The 25,937-nt window shown below is 35.4% G+C and overlaps 1 protein-coding gene across 2 annotated transcripts; it reads left to right on the top strand.

Annotated features, from left to right (window-relative positions):
- Positions 1-1,450: 1,450 nt before the first annotated feature.
- lin28b (lin-28 homolog B (C. elegans)) lies at positions 1,451-25,243 on the top strand. 2 transcript variants are annotated; one of them, XM_082147083.1, is made up of 4 exons: positions 1,451-1,711; positions 2,383-2,558; positions 13,363-13,550; positions 19,418-25,243. In XM_082147083.1, exons 1-4 carry the CDS (start codon positions 1,702-1,704, stop codon positions 19,689-19,691), a joined length of 648 nt encoding a protein of 215 aa, XP_082003209.1. In that variant the 5' UTR covers positions 1,451-1,701; the 3' UTR covers positions 19,692-25,243. The 2 variants fall into 2 exon arrangements, with proteins under 2 accessions (XP_082003209.1, XP_082003210.1); XM_082147084.1 differs by having other exon boundaries at positions 1,451-2,289.
- Positions 25,244-25,937: the final 694 nt, after the last annotated feature.

Genomic DNA, 25,937 nt, shown 5'->3' with positions numbered 1-25,937 from the left:
CTCCTCCAACGTGTTTTTCCTCTGACTCAAAAGACAGAAAAACATCCTCAGCAAGCTATCAGGTTTGATCACGAGGTTGTCAGAAACATTTACTGAACGAATGTCTTATAGAAACGAAAACACTCAGTTTTTATAACAGGAGAAAATGATTTCAGTTGTCAGGTGAACTTATTTACCATTAATTCTTGCATTTCAACTTGTTGGTTTGGTGCACATTTGGTTCCATTTTTTGTGAACTGACCACCCAGATACAATTCAAAAGAACTCAATAAGCACAGAATCTATGAAATGTAAGCTTATATTTTATCCTTTCCATATTTTATTTTTTAGAACATATATGGGTTTTATTTTGAATTCATACCAATATGTTTGTATTAGCAGAACAATTAATACAATAAATAAGCAATAAATACAGTGATGCTGGTTATTTTGGATCAATGCTGCCTTTTCATGAATTAACAGATAATGCAGCTTTTGTAGGCTAAATATACTGATGTAGGCCTATATGTACTGATGTATATACGTTTTACGTCTTTATGTTTGTTCTGCCTAGACGTTTACTGTTGTAATTAATCCACATGTACATAGACCTATTTGTAAGTGCTCAAAGCTCACGTAAACCAGACACAAATCCCCGTGTGTGTGTGTGAGCACTTGGTCAATAAAGCTCTTCTTATTGTGATTCAGTCTCATTGACGTTTGTACTGCAGCAAAACAACAAATGCAAACTGCAATGCGCTTCCACAAACGACAGTAAGCGATATATCTTTTATCCCAAATAATGAGTGTTTTGGAAACGTTTAAACCAAAGCATAAATACATCAGCAGCAGCAGCAGAAGAAAAAGAAAATCTCCTTTTTATGCTAATTTTAAAGGACACAAAGGCCTAGGTAATGCAAGATGAAACGTTTTCGTCTTATTAGGTAAGCTATTAGGCCAACATCAAGTTATAACTTTAATTTCAACAACTTCATACAATACGAAGATTATTAGTCTACTGTTTAATGAAACAGTAAACCTCTTGAAAAATACAACCTTTTCTAAAAAGATAAAACTGTTTGCATTTCGCTACACCAAGCGAGAACATTACAATTGAAGTGTCAAGTATTTACTTCCATAAGACTATAAGTATAATGCATGTTACCAGCGGTTGAAATTTTGTTACATAACGCATCATTGCAATTGTTAAATATAAATGAAAAGAAAGAAAAAAACAAATCCCAAAAATGCTGGACTTTTTATGGCCCCGTCAATGACTTTCAGAACATACAAAAATAAGATTTTAGACGTTTTAACGCGTGTTAAAAAACTGAACCTGTTCAAACGGAGATGTATTTACGTGACGCAGCAGTAGAGCTGAAGTCCAGCCCGGTTCCGAGTCCGCTCCCTCTCCCGGGCTCACGGAGGAGTCACGTGTGCAGCGCTGCGAGCGAGCGAATGAGAAACAGAGAGCGGGAGAGAGAGAGAGCGAGCGAATGTGCGAGGGAGGGAAAGAGAGAGAGAGAGAGAGAGAGAGTGAGGATAGGAGATGTTAAAAGAGACATGACAAAATATCCAAAAAGGAGACGCACGCCGTATCATGCGCGCTAAATTTGTGCCCGCTGGAAATCGGGATGTCGGATCGACGGTGACGCGCATCACCCCATTTCACAGAGGAAACGATTTCGCTGGAACTTTGGAACGGAGGGTCCGCGGGGAAACATGGCCGAAGGTTACGATGCTTTTTGCTTTTTTAATTATATATTTTTACGTTCAGATGGGAACTCGTAATATTCCACGCGCACCGCCGCGCTTTGTTTACGTTGTTTGTACGCGTGATGAAGAGCCGTTTGCGCCAGTGGTAGTGAGGAGGGGGGGCGGGTAACGTGTGCACACCTGCCCCACGCCAGACGGTTCACATGCATAAGATGCACGGCTACAAGAAGTTACAAAGTAGCTGCAGCTATCAACCAGGCACACTGAGCATTCGCAATGCACTACGCCATCCAATCTGAAGTGTAGCTCTACTTTTCATTGACTTTCTCCAGTTTTCCAGAGGGTGGGTTTTAGGTGGTTGTAGACTAGGATGTAACGAAATACACAAGGTTAGGGGGGTGAGAAAATGTATAAGTTTAAGAGTCTGTCACTGAAAACCTCATATATTGATTGATAGAAGAGAGAGGGGCGTCTATGGTGACTACGGCCCTGGTTGTAGACAAGTGAGACACATTGGTGCGTAGAAAGCGTGTTGTTGTGTAGTAGGCTATAGTTGGGGATTTCCCTCAGAAACGCTGCCCACGCAGACCCACGGTCAGTGTGTACAACGAGAACAAAGTATAGGCTTGATCTCATTAACGTACACGGGCGTACATCACTATGGGCTTTTCTTCCTTGACCGCACAGGAGGGCCGCGCAGAGGTGGCGGTGGCGGGTCGGACACCACTAGGACTCCGCCGCAGATTCTGGCTGGCTCGGGTTACTGCAAGTGGTTTAATGTCCGCATGGGCTTTGGATTTATATCGATGACCAGCAGCGAGGGGAAGCCAGTGGACCCTCCACTAGACGTGTTCGTTCACCAAGTAAGTCCATGTTACATCTTGGTTTCACTCGTTCTTCTGGCTCCTTTTTTCACGTTATCTGTCGCAACTCATTGACATCAGCAGATGTGTTCGAGGAAAGCAGTAAACACACGCTTGCGTTTTCATCTCCTGTCACTTTAAGAGCTGCACTACTCACGCCACAAACACATCATTACTCTGGATCACCTCCATTGATATAATCACACGAACGCCGTATTAGTAGTAAACACTGAGGAATGTTCGATGCACGTCTTAAAGGAACCTTAAGATTTCATTAGGAAGAGAAAAGAGAGTGTAGGCTATGTACACGCACAACATTCGCCTCATGCTCACAGGAACATGTCTGATAAACCTGCCAACATGTCGGAAAATCTGTCACATGTAGCACACGACGATCAGACCGCTTTCACAATCAGACTTTTGAAGAATGGTAAGCTATTTCGGTGCGGTGGACTGTTGTACTGAACATCATGTGCTCTCGTGTTTACATGGGTGTAGTACAGCCCCCTTTACACAACATTTCGTCCTCTTCTCATGGACATTCAGAGCTAAATCAATACGGACACATATACTAAACCGGAACTTATCTCCTTTCATCATTTTCCAAGCTTTCAATGGCACCTCAAAACAGCATATGCAGATTATAAGAACAAAAGCAGAGAGAACAAGAGGTTCCTTCCGAATTCACTGCACTGTTGTTCTGCTGTCAGTTTTGCTGATTTATGCTGCTTTCTGATTCATTGTGTTCTTATTATCTGTTGCTGCTGATAATATTGTCGAACAGTGTTATGTATACTGCTGGATGTTAATGAGATGTTAAAATGATTCATGTTACTGAACATTTGCATTGTTACAAAACACGTCTGCATAATCCTTTAAAATCTGAAATTCAATAACATAACAGCTAGTAGTGTGCATAAGGATCTATCTATCTGTCTATCTGTCTGTCTTTTAAAGCTATTTTTATTTAAAGAAATTCAGTTTTAATAATCTTTTATTATGTGTTTAACCTAATTACAATTGCTGAACCACTTTGAAGTAAAATATATGTTGCTTTCAGGATTCATATTGTGATTAGTGTTTTTATGGACACATCATTGCCTAGAATTTAGTTGAATTATATTGTTGCATGTTGATTTGGGTAAATCTGTGGAATTCGATAACAGAGAGAAAGATTTGTTCTGTTAAAAATGTATTAAATTATTTGAAATGGAGTTTTGAAGAGTTGTTTACAATTTTCTTTTCTTTTTTAGGTAAATTTAATTGATTTTTTATTTAAATTGACATTTTATCTGAAATCTTGTGTGGACATGATTTTTTTGAGCATGAGCTAAAACATGAACCTCTTGTGCTAGTAGCCCCTAAACCTGAGTGCATTCTGGGAAATGCAGTTCTCAAAAAAGACAAACATAAACATTAACCAGGGACACAGTCAGAATGTTATGTGTGCTGTTGAGCGGAAGATAAGTATACACAGGGCAACATATAAATAAATAAATAAATATATAAACAAACTGGTTGAAATCAAAGAAATATCAATGTCTGATTCACAAATTCAACAGATTGTTCACCGAACTGCCAGTTGACATGCACGATAAATGCACTAGTTACTAACTATATCTTTGTGGTAAATCTTGACGTGAAATCTGTGCTGTAACACTAGCTCATAAGCGAGGAACATTTCCTGCCTTGTATTCATTCGAGTAGTTATTGTAAGAACATTTTGTACTCCTGATAAAACGGTTCTTCTGATAAGCATGAAGTAAACAATTGTATTGAATGCATTTGGAAAATGAAGGCTGCTTTTTCCTCCCCAAAGCGTGTGAAAGCGCATTGATTAGAGCCGTGTCTGTCATCTGGTTTTATTTCCTTTTTGTGACATTTTTGAAACGGTGTACATTATGCAGTCAATCCTGTTTCTTTTTACTGTGTGTGAAAATCCTGAAACCAGCAAACATGCAGTTCTAGAGCTCAGGGTGTATAATATTATGGCGATGTACGCATAAAACAATTTGATGATTGCAAATGAGTTTGCGCTCATTTCTTCGTGTAAGACAGACCAATGGCACTAGCAGCTGAAATCCATAACGTCTCTGATAAAGATTTGCATTTGGCTGCTGTGCGGAGGATTGTTTGTGTTCTTCCTTTGTGTCTGAATGCTGCACGTACATGTGTGTTCATGCTACAGAGGAATTGAAAAAGCTGTGCATGCAGGGTGTGTGTTGTTTTGCATGTGCAGCCGTTGTGCATTGTGTTTGTGATAAGAAGAGTGTGTACAGCTGATTATTCCATCTGTGTGTGTCTGTCTAACCCTGATATTCTGGACAGAAACAGAATCTGCTGTTTCTTGAGGAGAACAGGACAATTTGTTACAAACAATCCAGAATTATGTGACATTACATTTATGCATTTGGCAGATGCTTTTATCCACATTTGTTTCCTTTATTAGTTCATACAACCATGGGAATCGAACCTATGACCTACAGCACATGCTCAAACTCAGACAATTTGGTGCTTTTTTTTTTTCCTTTAAGAGAGATTTTCATAAAAAAATAATTGAGAGATAAATTGCTTTATTTTTATTTATTTTTACTTTGCATTTAAACTTTATTTTGTATATTTATCTCTTGTTGATTAAACTGAGCTACAATCAAAAATGTTATTATTGCTCTGAGGTTATGATTGTAAAAGTAGCTATGGAAATGAATGAACTGACAGACTGATTTTTTTAATTATGTAAAGAGCAGAGCATAATTGTATTAGTATTCAGCTGAAAACTCTTACTGACTTAACAGCTGATTTAAATATTTAAATATGATATAATATATAATTATATATATTAAATCACATTTTTCTTATTTAAAAATTATTATAGTTTCCCCTAGAATTTTGGCTTTGATTTTTATGACAGCTAAAAGTATTAGTATCATATGAAGGAAGTAATGTTAATTATCTGAGGAATTCACTGTAAAAAAAAAACAGATTTTTTTGACGTTGTAAATAAAACAGTGTTTTACAACAAAATACTATTTCTAAATAAATTAATAGTTAGTAGTGAGAATTGGACCCTAAACTTGACCAGTTTTTAAAAACAAATTTTTGAAGTTCTTTCTACTTCAAAATGTCATGTTTAATTTAGTGTTACTTGCCAATACGTTGTAACTTAGTGAAATTTACTAGCAATTTTGGAGTGAAAATTGTTTTTACACCAATTTTTGTTTTCAGTGTAGTATGTTAATATCATTATTTTGCAATATCAATTGCAACACTTTGACTTCTTGTACTGAATCTGATAAGGCAGTTTTTCTCAGTGCGTGTGTATTAATTAGACCTTTACTTGTGGCAGATATACATGTTTCTTATACCAAAAGATGGCAGGTAGATCTGTAGTAATGAAGGAAAATGTTATAATAGCACCCAGTCTCTCTTAATTCAACTATTACATCAATACAGTATCCTGTAGTCATTGACACACACACACACACACACACACACACACACACACACACACACACACACACACACACACACACACACACACACACACACACACACACACACACAGTCCCCCTGTGTTTCAAATCTTCTACAAATCCATGAGCTTTTTGTGTCAATCCAGGACAGAAGTGAGAGTGTGAATCGGAGGAAAAGACAACGCATGTCTGAGTGTGATTTTGTTTGTATGTGTAAAGAGGATTTCAGTGTGCGTATGTGTGTGTGTGTGTGTGTGTGTGTGTGTGTGTGTGTGTGTGGTGGGGGTTGGGGTCCTCTAACATTCTTTAAAAGAGGAATTTCGTTAAAGACAAAAAAGGGAAAGGAGGCGTGGCTTCGTCCGGCCCTCACACTCCGAATCAACGCACTGCAGTGTGTGTGTGTGTGTGTGTGTGTGTTTCATTAGGAGCTTTGTGTTTGATTTTTCCGAATGCTGCACCTCCTGCAGTGTTTGTGCGTGTGCATTGTGTGCTTGTGCCAGTCTTCCTGCACGAATGCATGTTGCTGTTTGTCGCGGTGTGTGACTTGATCATGTTAGTTTGTGCAATGATGGATTTATATGTTGCTCATGTAGGGTTCACTCTGATAAACACTCTTAAAAATAAAGGTTCTTTACTGGCATCAATGGCTCCATGAAGAACCTCTAACATCCACGGAACCTTTCAATTGCACAAAAGATTCTTTAGATTTTTAAAAATGGTTCTTTTTCAATGAAAGGTTCTTTAGGGAACCTAAAATGTTCCTTAATGTAACCTTTATTTTTTAAGAGTTGTTTGTGGGCATATTTGTCTGTAGAAGGGAGATAAAACTGATAAAACCTCCCTATAGGGACGTCCTAATGTCAAATTAATACAGATATTTGTTTTAATTCTACAAATGCTAAATGATTACTTTTAGGGTTAGGGTCTGTGGTATGCCCTTATTTACATAGCTAGTTGTGTGTGTGTGTGTGTGTTGTGAGGTTACTCTGGGCCCCTAGTGAGATTAACCTCTCCTCCAGACTCCACCTCTCACTGCTGCAGATTTCTGGCTCCTCCTTTAACATACATGTTCCTCTCTTCATTCTGTGCATGACAGATCTGAGTTTCACAAGCGGTGATGCTGCCACTGATATCTAGTGTGCACAATGAATTATATGATGGCACACGACTCACGAGATGTACGCAAAATTCCTAAAATTAACACTTATTTTACACTAAAAATGAAAATGGAAAAATAATAATTATCTGTTGACAAGACTGCTGTGAAATACAAGGAGAAACTAATAATTAAAGTAACGCTTTATATCATTTATCATTTTTCATACATGCAATTATATATATTTTTTGTGCATGTACAACGATGAGTCAAAACATTATGACCACCTGCTGTTGGTCCTCCACGTGCTCGCCCAGGCATGAACTCTACAAGAGGCTGAAGGTGTCCTGTGGTCTCTGGCACTGAGACGTCAGCAGATCCTTCAAGTCCTGAAGTTTGAGGTGGAGCTGACATGGACTGAACTTGTTGGTCCGGCACATCCACAGATGCTCAACTGGATTGAGATCTGGGGAATTTGGAGGCCAGAGGAACACCTTGAACTCTTCATCATGTTCCTCAAACCATTCCTGAACAATGTGTGCAGTGTGACTGTGCTTCCACCAGGGAACACCGTTGTCATGAAGGGGTGTATCTGGTCTGCAACAGTGTTTAGGAAGGTGACGTGTGTCAAATAAACGTCCACATGAATGACCGGACTCAGGGTTTCCCAGCAGAACATTGACCAGAGCGTCACACACTCCCTCCACCGGCTTATCGTCGTCCCACAGTCCATCCTGGTGCATCATTACCCTTAGGCAAACGTCACATGTGATGTTAAAGAAAACGGGACTCATCGGACCAAGCGACCGTCTTCCACTGCTGCTCCGAGGTCCAGTTCAGACACTCTCATGGCCATTGTAGGTGCTTTCAACGGTGGACGGGTCATCATAGATCTCTGATTGCTCTCCATACGCAGCAGATGCACTGTGTGCTGTGACACATTCCTCACATAACCATCACTGAAATTTTGTGAGATTTGTGCCTCATAAACCTGAGATGATTAATGATGATTAATGATATTCACTTCACCTGTGACTGGTCATAATGTTTTGGCTCAATATGCTTGTGTTTTCATTTAAGGAAGTGTTCAACAGTCAGAAAGGATTTTACGCAAGAAATTATAGCTTGATTTACTCAATAGCAAGGAAATGAACAGGATGTAAATAGAGTTAGCCATTGCTTGAGATGATGTAACAGTTTGTGTACATCAGTGTGTTAATTTTGAATATATTATGCTCATAATATTCTTTTGAATTTTTTAAAGAATTATACTGTAATTTCTTCAAACAGAACGGAAAGTTCCAATTAATCCCAATCAAAACCTTGCTAATACTCACTGACATTTGTGCAGCCGTTTTCTCTCTCAAAATGATGTCACTTCCTGGTTTTGTAAGATGGATGGATTTTACAAAAGATTAACAGGATGAAAAGTGAAATTGAGAACTCAGGAAAAAATTATAAACTAATTAAAACAATTCTCTCAAGGAAACATGTTTTGTTTCAAACATTTTGATTTGATAAAGTAAAAATGTTGGAACAGCTGGTATTTTTTTTTTATTAGTTTTAATGTTTTTATAACCCACTGCAAACATATCTGCTTAAACTAAGGTTTATTTAAAATTCAGTATACTCCAGATTTAATATTAATAAAAATAGTATATTTATATGTAAAGTAATTAATAAAAAAAAAAAGTTTTTAGTTGCGACAAAAAGGAAACGAATTAATATGATTTTTATCCTTTAAAAAGATTATATCTTTATACTAAGTTTAATATCTTATCTAGTATGTTAAACACATGGGGACATGCAAATGTATTGCATAACAGGAAAGACCCAGAACATGTTCATTATCAGCTGCTGCTGTCATTTTATATCATTAGGTTTTACTTGTAAAGATTCAGTTTTCATCTAAAATTGAACAGACTCTTTTACTTGAGCATAATTTTTTTGTCTTCTCCATATTTTTTTCACTCTCTCTTTATCTTGTTTTTCTTTTCTTTTCTTCCAGTGCTCAGTTTCTTCTGCTTCCTGTACTTTTATTCTCCATTTGTTCAGTCCTTCATTTCGCCATCTCAACAGAAGCAGGAGGTCACATGACTTCCTCCTTCAGCTCTGCCCATATAAGGAGTGAGTGTGTGGGTGGAGCCAGCTGCGACCTGACACAAACATTTGCTCACTTAAGTTTAGTAATAGCTGTGTAGTACCGAAATCTATTAGCATTTTTTTTTAATACCATTATAATTACAATTTTTTATTTTATTTTAAATGTATTATGTTGTTTAAATTTTTTTTTGAAATCATTCTTTAATGCAATTAAATATATTATTTCTATATATTTTATTGATGCCTGGCTCTCAGTGGTTGTATTGGTTCTTGCATGAAATTTTAAAATGTTTTGCATTTTATTATTTTGTTAATTTAATTTTAGGACTGTATTTGTAGTCTCATAAGACACATCTACCTGATTAAAATCACAAGCACAGTAATTGACGTGTCTTGTTAGTGGCTTTTATAAGAAATTTTGCCAAGAGCACAAATGCTAAATGAAAATGTGTTAGTTTAGTGTGTTCAGTTTTAATTGTTTAAAATCTAAAGTCAAACGGTTTGGACTGATAAAAAAGGGCAATGTCAACCAAAATCTATTACCTCTTTTTCTCTTTTTTTTAGAGAGTGGTTTGTTTGTTTTTCCAAAAATAAGCAAACTTTCAATAATAGACAATAAGTTAAAAATGCTGGTAACACTTTACAATAAGGTTTCATTTGTTAACATTAGTTAACTACATAATTTAACATGAACTAAGAATGAACAATTCTTCTACAGCATTTATTAATCTTAGTTAATGTTAATCTCAACATTTACTAATATATTTTTAAGATCAAAATCTGTTAACATTAGTTAATGCACTGTAAACTAACATGAAAATTTGTATTAACTAACATTAACAAAGGTTAACATTAATAAATGCTGTAAAAATATATTGCTCATTGTTAGTTAATGTTGGTTATATGTTAACAAATAATACCTTTTTGTAAGTATTCAAAATGTTTTATTGTAACTAATGAACACAAAGTAACAAAACAAAATTTGATAACCAGAAATTGTTAGTTTTTCCCCCTAAACTGTAGTTTTAAATTAATCTTTTAATTTTCTGTGTATATCCAAGTTAATTCATCATTTAAATGGAGACAAACATAAATCATTGTCGGTATTTAAATCATCTCTTTGATTAAATTGCTTTGTTCTTTTTAAACGTTTTGTTCTTATAGAATTTCATTCAAAATTCACACATTTAAAATCAACATAATCATCCTCAAACTCAGTCATTTCTAGAATGTAAAATGAATTGTATTTCTATCCGACGCAACTTGACCGTGTGCACTTTACACACAATGTTAAGAGCTCCTCACACACACACACACACACACACACACTGAGCTCATATCCGGCTGCTATCAGGGGTGTGTGTAGAGTGATGTAGTGTGTGTCAGCAGATCAAATACTGCGTGTACGTCTTGTAGTCAGTGCAGAAGTGTGTTGTTAATTTAACGCAGGGAAACGGGATGCCGGTGTGTGTGTGTGTGTGTGTGTGTGTGTGTGTGTGTGTGTGCATGTTTGAAGGGGGTTGGGCAGAGGTCAGAGGTCACCGTGAAGGATGAAAACATGTGGAGGAGGGGTGATGTGGAATACGTCCGGCCCTTTGGTGGCGCTCTCTGTGTTTCTCTCTCTTTCTTTCTGTCTTCCGTCTCTGGTGTTTTTCAGTAATATGACACACGTCTTCTCCTGTGCTCACTCATTACGTACCTTAATTCTGCTATTTTGGGATGAATCATCAGTAACACGAAGCACCTCTTCCTGATCGCAGAGCTTCTCTCTGAACTTTGACCCTGGAAATAAGAGCATAAATATAAAATATTTGTTGCTCAACCTGGTCTTCACTCTTCAATGCCGGTTTAATCACATCTCAGAACAGAGCACTAGCTGGTTAACATTATAGAAGGGTTTTAATAAAACCAAAATTAAAAAAATTCTAATATTCATGCATTGAAAACACTTTAATTCTCACACTACGGATTAAATTGTATATGCTATATTTGTCTTGTGTGGGGTGTTTTTTTTTGTTTTTTTTTAACCAAGATCTAATCCTATTTATAGCCTATGATATTTCCACAGAAAATATCTAATATATGTGTGTGGGAAGGGTTTTGCTGCTGGCATTTCGATTATATTTGCGTTCTCTATTGGATTTTTAATTTCTCCCCATCATAAGTGTTAAATCAGAAGGCTTTTGTGCTCATTATGTCAATTAAATGCATTATTTTCCTCCCACACGGCTGAATTTAATGTGATGCCGTGACAAAAACTAAAGTGTTTCTGTTCCATAAATAAGGGATCCAAAAGGGAAGAATCTTTTAGTGAACAGTTCTTAAAATAACATTTTAAGAATATAAAGAACCTTTTCCACTATAAAGAACCTTTTGTGGAATGTAAAGATTTCCATGGATGTTGAAGGTTCTTCATGGAATCATAAGATGCTAATAGAGAAGTGAGAGTTGAATAAGTGAGAGCTGATACTACACAAAAACAAATGTTGAGCCGAAGACAGTGTGTATTCACTGGAAATGTCATTCATCAATCCAGATGTGAGATTTATCCTTCCAAAAAAAGTGATATCAGATATGTGAGCATAAGTAGATTCATACATGGTCTATCATTTGTTCTCTCCACTGCGGTGGTGCTTGTTAATGATCTCACTATATAGATGAGAAGACTTGTTACCTGTGCTTTCCCTCTTGCATTGCGTTGCTGCTGTTTCAATTGAATGAATAATTGAAATGGAAATCATATGATCATGTGCCTCAACAATATCTTGAGACGGTTTTCTGTTGCAGCAGCATCGAAATAATCAGCTGTGAAATCCCAATCATATTACTTAAATTAGCATTACTTAAATAGTCCTGTTTGTTTGGTTTAGACTGATCTGTGTGTGTCTTAAACAAGCAGTTTAAGAATCAATGCTAAACTGCAGAATGATGTACAGATTTTATGGTGATTTTATTCGTAAGAAATGACACTTCAGTTTAAGATTAACAGGCTTGTATTGCTGTTATAATTTCTGATCATTTCTTTTTTAGGGGCTTCACTTTGCATTTATAATGCCAAAAAAATCGTTTTGATTGAAGGATTTGAATAAACTAATAAACACACTGTGTGAATATATTGTACAAGCTCTTGTGTGATAAACTGATGAATTTGATCAACTGCGTTTGATGTTCCTCTTTTGGATAAAAGCGTCTGCTAAATAATGAAATGATTAAATGTCTGGATGGTGTTTTTCTGGGATTTGTGTAGAGGATTTCTAATTTGTATCACACTTGTTGAAATTGTATTACAAGTCATACAGGTTATTTTTATGTTACGAGTATTTGCATGTGTGTATGACAGTTCAAGCTCTCCTGCTCTGTGATATTATATGAATATGTAAAGAATATATAACAGGGATCATAAGGTGCTTTTTATTTAGAATTTTGTTGAATTGTCCTTTTATTAAAGAATTTTTCGTTTTTTAAAGTTTAGTATTAACTTTAACATTTAATAAAATCTAATTAAAAAGTTAAATCTATTAGCAGTTATTGTAAAGACAGTTACACTAATATTTGGTGCAATTAAACCAAACATTTTTTTTATGGTTTTAAGTTATTTGTTCTTATTACTTAATATTTGTTCTATTCTTTAATATTTGTAATATTCTGACATAAACAAATGGTCACTCAGTTTTCACTGTAAAAAGTTAACCTATTTCAACTTGAAATCTTAAGTTCAGTTGCTGCCTTCAAATTTAAGTATAAACAGATTGAGTCAAATCTCTTATAACTAAAAACAGCTGTAATTTCATAAAATTTAATTTGAGTATTTTAGTAATGTAAAATCATATGTTATTGACTTATATTTAAATAAGCAAAATCTGTTTTTGATTTTAGCAATTAGGTCTCATAAAATTGTGCATTTTATGCTATGAAATGTGTTTTTAAACATAGCTTTCGTAATGCAGGTTATTGACAGATAACTTGGAAAATCTCTCTTTTTTGTCCCTGATAAATTATTATACGACATGAAATGTTTATGGATATCTCTGTAGATTTGACTGATCTGTTTGATATTTATATTTGGATATTATAGACTATATAAGTAGGTTTGAATGTGTATTAAATCAGAAGTGTGTGTGTGTGTGTTTAGAGTAAGCTGGTGATGGAGGGCTTCAGGAGCCTACGGGAGGGCGAGCAGGTTGAGTTCACCTTCAAGAGGTCGAGTAAAGGTCTGGAGTCGCTCAGGGTCACGGGGCCCGGCGGGGGCCCATGCTCGGGCAGTGACCGACGCCCCAAAGGGAAGGCCCCGCCCCTCAAGCGCAAACCAAAGGGAGACCGGTGAGTCCGCTGAGCATCATGGGATATGTAGTTTAATATGTTTTCAGTCATCCACAATTCACATTGTGCTGTATCGTTTCTGCATTACTAATGCCTCAGGGTTCAGCTGTGGGGTCTACACTAAATGATATCTCTTGAGGACAAATGTCATTTTAGTTTTATTCATTAATTTATAGGCCTGTTCTGTTCAAATCCCAATCTACGGTTTAGAAATACTAGTAGTTTTGGAAGTTTTAAAATATTAGCTAAAAAAAAAAACTACACATGAAAAAAAATAAAAAAAATTACTCATATTTTAATTATATCTCTTGATGTTTTCTTTCTGAAACTTGAGTTATTGTTCGTCATTGAATGCTAATCTCGTTTAATTTACTAATTTTGTTAATGGTTGTATTTGCAAAGGTTTATTTATAATGCTACAAAAGGAAAAGAAATTTGTTTAGCCACAAAAGGAATTGATCAAGCAAGCACTTTAAACCAATGTGATTTGATTTAATTTAATTGATTTATTTTAAATGTTTTATCATTCAAAATATATACGAAAATTAGACACTATTAATAATAATTAAATTATAAGTGAACATATAAAATAGAGCTGGGGATTTATATAATTGAATATGTATGATTTTTTTTTTTTTTTTTTTAAGTTTGTCGTACACTTGATGTATTACTTTATTAATATGATGGGGTTATTTATTCCAAAACTTTTTGAACAAGCATTTTTCATCAAACGTGCTGTTTTTGAACGTTAAAATACTCAATATTATTCACATTTCAATTAAACGGCGTGGTTCTCTGTATAAAATAATCAATTACAGTATTAATAATGTTTAATTTAGCCGCATGAATTACAGCATGTAATTCTGAATGTAGATGATGGGTCATAGCTTGGTTTCGCCAAATGCTTTTCTGTTCACGACTCGCATTGATTGTGAGTCAGTCTTCTACTTCCTGTTGCCATGGTGATCAAAGCAAAAAAAACAAAACAAACTGAATAAGTCTTTTCAGTCTGTTGTGTTAAAGCTATTTATAAGTATGTACGTGCGTGTGTGTGGGTGAGCGGTTTATCATATAGTCGGTCCCTATAGAACAGGTGGACACGAAATTAAAGATGAGATAAAGCCTGAATTGATGCTTTAACACATTCATATGATCATAAACTCTTTAATCTCAAAAGTGCTTGAAATCTGTTTGAAAGAGAACAAGTACATTAGGACATAAAATTGGCTCATAATGGGATCTTGTTGAGAGCGATGCATCTTTTTATCTATAAAGTCATTGAACAACTGAATTAAAAACTTATCAATGACAGTGTAAATTTAACTCATCAGTTTAAATACAAGAATCTTGCCTGTATTTTCATTGAATAGTGTGATAATATGTACCTGAAAGTTATCATCTTAAATAGCCTACAATTATGAGGTTAATGGAAATCTTTAGATGAATAGACTCCTTTATATCAAGTAATTGTTCTGTTTAATGGTTCTTTGTATCTGAGTCTGGATATTATAAGGAAATGATATGGTTGAGATTTATAGATTTCGATGCAAAAAATTTATGCATATTACCTTTTATTTTTTAGAGGGATAAAATGAAAATTCTGTCATCATTTACTGACCCTTATGTCGTTCCAAACCTGTAAGACTTTCGTTCATCTTCAGAACACAAATGAAGATATTTTTTATGAAATCTGAGAGCTTTGACAACTACCACTTTGACTCTTCAAAAAGTTCATAAAGAAATCGTAAAACTAATACATAGGCCTATTTATTGAGCGGATCCTGAAGAGACTCGATCGCTTTATATGATGAACAGATTGAATTTAGGCTTTTATTCACATATAAACATTGACCAGCGAACATAAACCGAAGCTCAAAGCACGAGAACAAACCTCATCGGTTCTTCCGGAAGCTCAAACGTGCTTAATATTAATTCTATTTAAGCATCAAAGTGTCAGTTGTGTATCTGTCACTGGAGGGACAGAAAGTGCTCAGATTTCTTTAAAAAGATCTTCATTTGTGTTCCTGAAGATGAACAAAATAACATGAGGGCGAGCAATTAATGACAGAACTTTCAATTTTGCGTGAATTAACCCTTTAAGATCGCAAAATTAGGCATTTGTTTTCCTCAAAATATTTGTTGTTGTTAAATGTGAGTGCATGAGGTGCCACGGTTAGGGTTAGAAACAATATGGAACTGCTTTCCATAAAATCTAAATGTTGATAAAATAATGATAATTTACACACTTCTAGTTTTGTGCAGTTCAGCGCTGATGTCAGATCAGTTTCCTCCAGTTTGTGTCTGTCTAATACAGACATGATTATCTGCAGCTGAAGCACAGCGCCACCTAGAGGCTGAAAACAGCCCGTGCAGAGACAGGAGCGACGGACTCGGAAATGAAGGAGAGAGACGAGTTATTATCGCACATAACTATAAAGACACCAAATGCGTGGTTATTTTCTAACAGTGGTTGTTGTATATTGGTTTCAGAGATCTAAAGCAAAACCCTATTAAATGAGAAGGTAACATTATTTTAGGGTGATGTAGTTGCACATTACATGTACTTACTGTAGTCATAACAGTATATTATGCATAATAACAAGCAATTACACCTAAGCCTAAACTTAACCCTCTAGTAAGAACATGTAGTTAATTAATATTCATTACTTATTTGTGTAATTGCACTGTAACATCACCTTAAAATAACATGTAACAGTCTCTTTCATAAATGTCAGGTTGGGTTAATTTGTTTTATTTGTATGCATTTGATCAATTATGATTTATTTTGGCCAAAACAATGGTTTGTATGTAATGTATTCATTTCCATTTTACTTTTTTTTTTGGTTAAATGATTTTTTAAAAATAATTATTTTATCTGTAATTAATTAAAAATAGTTTACTTTAGACGGTCTTATCCCGTCATTAAGGTGTTTTCTCCAGATGAATATTAATAGCATCATTATACAAAAAAAATTAATAAATACATGACTGCAGAACATTGTGATTGACCACTCAGAAGAGAACCATGTAATAATATAGCCACTACTCTTTCTGTCTCACACACACACACACACACACACACACACACACACACACACACACACACACACACACACACACACACACACACACACACACACACACACACACACACACACACACACACACACACACACACATTAGTGGTACTCTGATTCACTATATTTAGAACAGTAATGTAATTTCCTACTCTGTTTCTATGCACCGGAATTTCCTTGGCAACCATAGGCTCTGTGATAACATATAATGTTTCTTTTAAATTCTAGATGCTCACAGTAAATCAATTTCTTCATATCTAAGAAAAAAAATTTAATATACAAAAATATATATATTATAAATATTAATAAATATTATTAATAAAAAAAAAAAATTTATATATCATATTTGTGATTTATTTTTGTGTGTGTGTGGCTATAAATCATACAATGTGCCATTTTTTTTCTTTTACATTTAAATGTAGGAATTACTAGGCTGGGACTATTTATCACTCCTATAAGATAAAACGTTGATTATTAAATCCTGCAACTGCAACTTTAGGAGGATTTCTCTAAAAGATCTTTGTTATTGGAGTACGTCTGGTCCTGTACTGCCCCCTGGTGACCAACACTGGGTTTGAGTTCATCTCAGCAAAAAACGTCCAGGTCACATTTAATCCAAAAATAATAAAAAATAATGTAAAGAAGTTTGTTTTTAGGACCATTACGATTTTGGCGTATTATTGTCTTAATAACTGAACAACATTTCCTCCATAATTTTCATTAGCATAATGCATCTGATTCTGAATGAGTTCCTTTATGAGGTGTTTTTCCCTTTATTGCAAGTACAAACAGGATGCAATATATTTTGCTTGCATTATGGATCTGGTTAATTGTCATTCATTTTTTTTACATTGCTTAATGTAACATCTTAATATTTTAATGGACTTAAAAATAGGTTCTGTTTTCTCTGCACAATATAATTCCTGATCTCAATAACCAATAACTCAATGGTAATGTAAACTGTAAAACATTTTTTTTTTAGTTATCAGAGCTGATGTACTTACACTAATGTGTTTTGTATTTACAAATGTTTGAAATAATTAAGAATTTAAATGTTTTTGAAATGCGTCTCTTCTGCTCAGCTGCATTTATTTGATAAAAAATACAGTAAATATTTTATAATATTTTTACAATTTACTATTTGAATATATTGTAATATGTAATGTATTACTGTGATCAAAGCTGAATTTTCAGCATCATTACTCCAGTCTTCAGTGTCACATGATCCTTCAGAAATCATTCTAATATGATGATTTGCTGCTCAATCAAAAACAATTATTTATATATATATATATATATATATATATATATACACAGTTCGTGCAGAATTATTAGGCACGTTGATTTTCTGATCATATTTTTTTTTTCTGGCACATTTGACCAATTCCAAACCACATTAATTGTAATAACTACAATTAATTTGGTATTTAATCATTTATAAGTGAAATATAATTGTTCATGAAGGCTGGAAAAGCAAAGCGCCTTATTTTCAGGTGTGCAGAATTATTAGGCACGTTTTCTTTTACAGATAAAATAAGCCAAAAAAAAGATTTAACTCAGACTGAAAAGTCAAAAATTATTAAATGCCCATGAGAAGAATGCAATACTAGAGATTGCAGTTAAGGCATGACCTTTGGACAGTGAAATGCTCATTGCAGGGTCAGACAAATACAGGTGGAGAAGAAAAGACACATGTTAACTGCAAAAGAATTAGGAATTAAGGTGAAGAATTAAGTGTGAAACCATCAGGAACCCTTTAGTCTCCAGTGCCACCCTTTTCCAGAACTGCAACCCTACCTGGAGTCTCCAGAAGTGCAAGGTGTCAGGATCTCAGAGACTTGGGTTAGGTAAAGAATCCTAAAAATGACCCCCACTTAATAAGAATCACAAGCTGAAGTGTTGTGAAATACATGAAGACTGGTTTTATATAGGCTTTATAGACAGACAGATTGAGAGCGACTCTTGAAGGACCAGCACCACATCCTCTAATACCACTGTTTGAAGAATTCATCTTCCAGAATCTGAAAGTAAGTTTTGGGAGTTAATTTGTAGTCCATCTCTGCAAAATGGACTTCAGGGTAGGAGATGGACTAAAAATAAACTTCCCAAACTTATTATAACGTATTCTGGAAGATGAATTCTCACTCTCATTCATTTCACTGTCCAAAGGTCATGCCTTAACTGCAATCTCTAGTATTGCATTAGTATTGCATTCTTCTCATGGGCATTTAATAATTTTTGACTTTTCAGTCTGAGTTAAATCTTTTTTTTGGCTTATTTTATCTGTAAAAGAAAACGTGCCTAATAATTCTGCACACCTGAAAATAAGGCGCTTTTCATTTCCAGCCTTCATGAACAATTATATTTCACTTATAAATGATTAAATACAAAATGAATTTTAGTTACTACGATTAATGTGGTTTGGAATTGGTCAAATGTGCATGAAAAAAAAAAATGATCAGAAAATCAACGTGCCTAATAATTCTGCATAAATAATATTTTTCATTTTTCAATAATATTTTGTTCATTTTTAATTGTATTATTTATCAAATAAATGCAGCCTTGATGAGCATAAGACACTAAAAATCATTTTTTAAAAATCATATTTATTCCAAACTTTTGATCGGTAGGGGAAAATTTGCTAATCATCGTCTCTCTGATTTTCCTGCTGCGCCGTCTAATATCTAAATCGCGCAAAGTATAAATCTTGTTTTATTTGATTGCACATTTTAATGATATCATCTGTATAATGATTGAATGATAATAAGCAATTTTTTTGTCTTTCCGCAGGTGTTATAACTGTGGAGGTCTGGACCACCACGCTAAAGAGTGTGGCCTTCCACCCCAGCCAAAGAAGTGTCACTACTGTCAGAGTGTCACACACATGGTGGCCCAGTGTCCCCACAAGAGGGCGCTGTCCCCCTCCACGTCTCAGGACCCCCAGCGGCCCTCCACCTCAGCTCAGTCCCAGGAAGAGGAGAGCCGGTCGGGCTCGTCGTCCTCCCCGGAGGAAGCATCTCAACGGGGGAGTCACTCCCAGCGCTGGAGGAAAAGCTGGGACTGAAATCATCTACCTCACACCAGACCCTCCCTTCCCGTGCAGCTACGGCGTCCGCCGATGGGGGTGTGTGTACACGCCTGTGTTCTCACTGAGCAATCACAACAAACTCTGCGACTGACGTGCGTTTTGGAGCGAGTGTGTTTCAAGTGAATATTACAAGGCTCAACTCAAACTCAACAAAAGTTTGGAAGCTATTTTACCTCCATAATGTGAGAGAAACCGGAGTAAAAATTTTAAGGAGGGACTTTTCTGCTGTTTAGATTCGCTTTCTTAATGCACGTTCCTCCTCTTAACGTGAACATTTATTTATTTTTACGATAACATGTTCACTTTCCTCTGAAGCTTTTGAATGGTAGTGTGTCACGGTTTCCATAAAAATATGAACTCTTTTCAAAATGTTTCTTGAGCAGCAAATCATCATATTAGAAAGATTTCTGAAGGATCATGTGACACTTTCAGTAATGATGCTGAAAATTCAGGAATAAATTTGCATTTTAAAATGGATAAAAATAGAAAACAGTTGTTTTATATTGTAATAATACTTCAGAATATTACTGTCTGAAATAGTTTCAGAGGAAAAGCAAAAGTGATCATGTTACCGGTGTAATAATAGATAAACATTCACTTTAAGATCAAGAACATGCATTAAGAAAGTAAATGTGATCAAGATTGATTTCTTGTTGATTCAGATTCAGACATAATGTTTCTCTGGCATTTTGAATTTCTCACAATCAGGTTCATGTCAAAATTCACGGGTCCCGGGACTGTTAAGGCTGGTGGTGGAAATGGTCACACTCACTATATCCTTTCAATAATATTAATATGGGGTAGTGAGGACATTTTCAAATCATTTTTTTTGTGGGTGGATGGTTTTATACACGGCTCTCAGATCAGCCGTCTGGTCTTACTAAGAGTTTTTAACAATTGAAGACTAAGAGCTAAATTAACTTCAGTCAGAGAGGACTAACTAACTGATTTAAACGTATTGGCATTGTTTAGCTGCAGTGGAAAGCGGTCTTTTGCTTCATCACAGGCTGTACCACGGCTCACGGTGATAATTTAAGGCATTAATATATGTTGAAATACTCTAAATGTTGAAGTGTAATTTATATAGAGCGCGTAGGTAGATGAAGTCGACTCTCTATGGTGGCGTTTTGATTTGATCCCTCTCCTCCCTCACACACCTCGGCCTCACTGAAAGTGATCGTCTTGCGGAGGACGAGATGCTGCTTTCAATGCCGTAACGATGAGATTCTGGCGGGAGAAAAACTGTTCAAGTTGTGTCATACCCATAAAAGCTTAATATTCTCTTCCCATTGTGACGTCATGTAAAAAGAACCAAAAATAAGCGGCCTTAAAAGTTCTTTGGTTTGTTCTTGGATGTGTTATAGTGGTGAATTATTGTAGTGGTTTGACGGTCATTGAATCATTTTGCCATCATCACTAACAGCTGCGCATGATCCACTGTAGGCTACACTTGATTCAAGTAGGCTATACTTAAGCTTTGACGCCATGGATCATCAGCGTGGGCGACGTATATTGTTGCATTATTCGGTCGTTTGTTGCTCCATTTCTTCTGGAACAACTGATAACTAAACAACTAATAAATGGTTAATAGATTACCATGCAAAATAGCTAGAACATTTCCCAAATAATTACAAAGAAATGGCAAGTAACACATTGAATTAGGCTTCATGTGAGTAGGTATTTCCTTGTAATTAATCGTACTCCAATCATTTAATCGAAAAATCAGTGTTTATGTTGATGACGAAATTTACGGTAAATTGCCTAGTAAGACATTTTCCTGGATCATCATATTTTGCTGGTCCTGGAGTAACATTCCTGTCTGAAAACTGTGTCCAAACCCTTTTTAGAGTTTAGAGAGAAATGATAGGTGATGTAGAAGCACCTAACCCTGGTTGTAAGCCTAAACTTGACATAAATGATCCAGGAACATGTACTTGGTGAAAACATGTTCGCATGTGTACAGCGCAGGTGAATGTGATTTCACCAAGTACACACAACCTGGATCTGATCCTGGATCAATATTCTAATCAACCAATCAGATTTGAGGGACAAGTTTACAGTTTATTTCAAGATTAGGCTAGTCTCGTGTAGCCGGAGCTTCAGACTGACGGCAGAAGGTCTCCATCGAGGCTTTCATTGGCTAAGAACCGCCCAGAGGCCGTCTGAGTGACATGTGAAGCAACCAATCACAGTTAGTTTTGTTCTGCGTCACTTTAGGGGCGTGAAAATGTAACGTCGATGTCTGTACAATAACAGACCGGTGTGTTAAACTCTTGGATGTAATTTAAAGAGTCTATGCCGTGAACTTTACATACTTCGCATACTTTTGATAAAATCCTGCGTTTAGTTGATCCTGATATGCGCTCATTTTCACAACTGTGTTTTTTTTATCCATGAGGGGGTTTGGCATCACAATCTGCACATCTCCTGGACATCCTGTAGAATTCAACCAATCAGATGACCACTTCAAAGTGTTTTTAGTTAATTGTGCCATATGCATCAGACGCGCGACGCTGAGTATACACCCCCCCCCATTTAGCTAATGAATGTAGATGAATTGAAGCCTTAGAGAGACAGATCTCATCATTTAAAGCTGCTGGCGGAGATGTGAATGATCTGAAAGTTAAGAGCAAATCTGCTACAATCATCCATTGCACAATGAAAAACTGAACAAAAGTGCACTTGAACAAAGTAAGCATCGTTTACCCACAATGCCATGCCGTGGAGGTTCGCGGTGCAATGTCTTAATGTCAGTGAACGACCCAGTGACTGTCAGCAATAATTTCAGACCCTTTTCATTCTGTGGACCTTAAATACTGATGAGCTTTAGAAATCCAACTAAAGATTTCCAGCAACACAAAAGGATTCATAGAGCGTCACGGCAGCGTTTGGCTTCTGATGCGCTGATGATGAGGGAAAGTTTCGCCTCAGCGTTTCTCATTTTCTCCTGATCTGGAGGGAAAGAATCTCATGAAACAATTTAAGGACATGTCAAAGAGCCATATTTTACCTCAAAATCAAAAGAAATGAATGATAAATTCAATTAAAATATTAATATAATAAAAACATTTTTAGAGAAAATTAAATCCTATTTTATCATTTTAAGACATTATTTTCTTTACTATTGAGCAGTTTTCACTCTAATGCCATTTAATCACATTCTCATTACTGTAATGTAAGAATAACTAAGAAATAATAGTTCATTTCTGAAGTGTTTATACTTCGTAATAGTTTGCTTTGTTTGATTTAAAAAATTATTTTATTACAGTCATTTTAAATTATGCTGTAGAAACATTACTTTCAATGATTTATGAATGCAGTAAGAATCATTATCAAGAAGAATGACAAAAAAAAAAAAAAAGGCAATTACAGTAGTGACTATTTAGGGTGAAAAAGTGCTGAATTTTCATGACAATAATTCACCATGCTTAAAATCTGAATTTTTCTTTTGACTTTAGGGTAAAATATGACTTTCACCTGTTTCTGTGAGATTCAGCAGGGAACAAATCAAAAGTTTTTTTTAATCGATTTGAAGCTTTGAACAGTCCTAAGTTTCTTTATCTTCATAATGAGCAGTGAAACGTGTGTGTGTGTGTGTGTGTGTGTGTGTGTGTGATCGCTCAGGCAGAGATTTCTGAAAAGAGACCGAGTGCCGCCTCACATTATGGCTTGAACCGACGCTCATCCTCCACTTGAGGTCTATAAAGACAAGACGCCGCCTCTCTGACGATACTGAATGTGTAAAAGATTCAAAGCGGCCTCGCATGACTGTTCCCAGCCGTCGGCTCTGACGATCACACGGTGTGTGTTGACAAATCAAACGGCGTGTCACACATTGGAGGGCGTAAACTAACCGTGTGCGTTTTGGTATAGATGTTTATACCAAAGACCGGCTGTGTTTGAAGGCATTAGAAGTGTGATGGCGTGAAGTTCGACGCTCATGTTGTGAAACAGCCCTATGAATGTGTGTGTGTGTGCGCATCATATTTAATCAAGTGCACTGACCTAGAACAACAATCTGAGAGAAAGAAACTGACCAAATGACAGACATAGCACAGACTCAGATCCCAAACCTCATACAGTGACTACAGATTTATACAGTGTATTTTTGTACATTTCTACCCACAATTCTTCTCAGGATGAACTTCTCTCAGGGAACGAACCAAATAAGTGTATTTGATGTTATTCTGTAGGGAAGCATTGACCATTAACTGAATCTCTTGACTGTTTGCTCATCAAACTCACCGACTCGTGTTCTCGTGCGTTAGAAGAACTACCTCCTTCAGTTTCACACAGTCGTACCTTTTCCCGTTCCGTTTATTTTCCTAAAGATTAACAGTGTTAGGTCCTCGTAGTTTTGTTTTATTAGTCTTCAGTAATAATTTGCTTTGTGTTTACACAGAAGTCTACCTCATTTTTCTCTCTTTTCATCTCCAGTTAAACTCTAGGCTGTTTTTATCTGAACATAGAATTTTGTTGTTGTATTTCTCTCTCTGTTTTAGAATAACTCTAGAGACTCTCTGTTCAAGCAAAACCAGTTTCTGGATGTGTAACGGTTCAGCATGATCTAACACAGACTCCATATGTTCTCCATGACAGCTCAGTGCAAAGATTGTTTAGCTTTTGTGCCTTTATTTTTATTGCTTTATGGCTAGACTTTAATCGAGAGGCAGACAGTGTACTATTATTTTGGGGCATTAGTTGCTATAAATATCATTCCAGTTGTGTTTATTTTTAACATCAAATCTAGAGAAGGACTTTAATACATCGGCAGCAGTATTAAATATATATACGCAATGTAAAATGGAATATGATGTTATAACTACTGATTTAATGCTGTTTGCATCAAGAATGTTTGACATCATATAGAAGTGATTTCTGAGCAGATCTTTAAATTTTTTTGGTTCTCTGTCTGAAATCAGATCATTGTGCGGTTTATTTTTGCCTCACTTTTAGCACTGAATGTATGAAACTGACCAAAGCCCAGGACTAATGAAAATAACAACTGTTGGTTGGCAAGTCTTGATTGTTATTGTAATGCCTAATTAATCACTGCAGTCTTAATAATCAATCAAATCATGTTCTTATGAGTCACATTTTTATTTTGATAAGTACCTCTGTTGCCATATGGCTGCTGAACATTAAATAACTGTGTCTCTCAGAGATTTTTATATCTGTGGGTTTATTTGATGCCCTGTGTATTTAAACGTTGACGTAAATCAGAGTACGGCTCTTTGGTATATTAACCCTCATTTTAACAATGTCATGCTTTTAAGTTCCAGTGCATTTCTCAGTTCTGCTGTCGAAGTGTATTCAGATCGGCGGTCATTTCTGTTTTTAACTTCATCGAAGCACTGATTGCCTCTTATGATATTATTTGAAGAACATATCACTCATTGTAACCACGTTTATATGCATTTTGCCTTTTTGTCTGTGAATTTAGGACTTTTTTGAGTATGTTTAACTGTTCTACTTGATTGATATTAAACCTATTATGAAAACATTAAATATGTTGCATAAGTTCTCAATCGAAGTCGTCATTTCAGTAGAAAAATGTGGGGGAAATTCTGGGGCTAACTGGTAGAAAATGAATCTGTGAAAATAGATGATTAACCTTCAGAAAATGTTTATCAGGCTCAAATTATATTGAATATGAGTTGTCTAAATACAGTTTTAACTGTTGATTTGTGTGCATTTCTTTTTTCTTTCTTTTCTTGGGTGCTATTTTTTGGCAATAAACATGTTGAAAAGTTAAAATTAAAAAAATGAAGGCTATCAGAATGGGTACCAGATATATGATTTAATGTAATTAATTACTCCAGTCTTCAGTGTCACATGATCCTTCAGAAATCACTCTAATATGATGATTTGATGCTCATTGTTATCAATGTTGGAAACAGTTGTGCTGTTTAATATTTTTTTGAAACCTGTGATACTCTTTTCAGGATTCATTGATGAATAAAAAGTTCAAAAGAACAGCATTTACTCAAAATATAAATCTTTTCTAACAATATAAATCTTTACTATCACTTTTTATCAATTTAACATATCCTTGCTGAATAAAAGTATTAATTACTTTTAGACAAAGAAATAAAAACAATTTTCTGACCCCAAACTTTCGAACGATAGAACATATTGTTAACAAAACAAATTAAAATGTTTATTTCTATTTTAAATAAATGCTGCTCTTTTTTCAACTTTATAAAGAAGAACAACATAAAG

Source organism: Leuciscus leuciscus (genome assembly GCF_965113295.1).
Source record: "Leuciscus leuciscus genome assembly, chromosome: 19".
NCBI lineage: Eukaryota > Metazoa > Chordata > Actinopteri > Cypriniformes > Leuciscidae > Leuciscus > Leuciscus leuciscus.
This window is presented reverse-complemented; position numbering and strand designations above follow the sequence as displayed.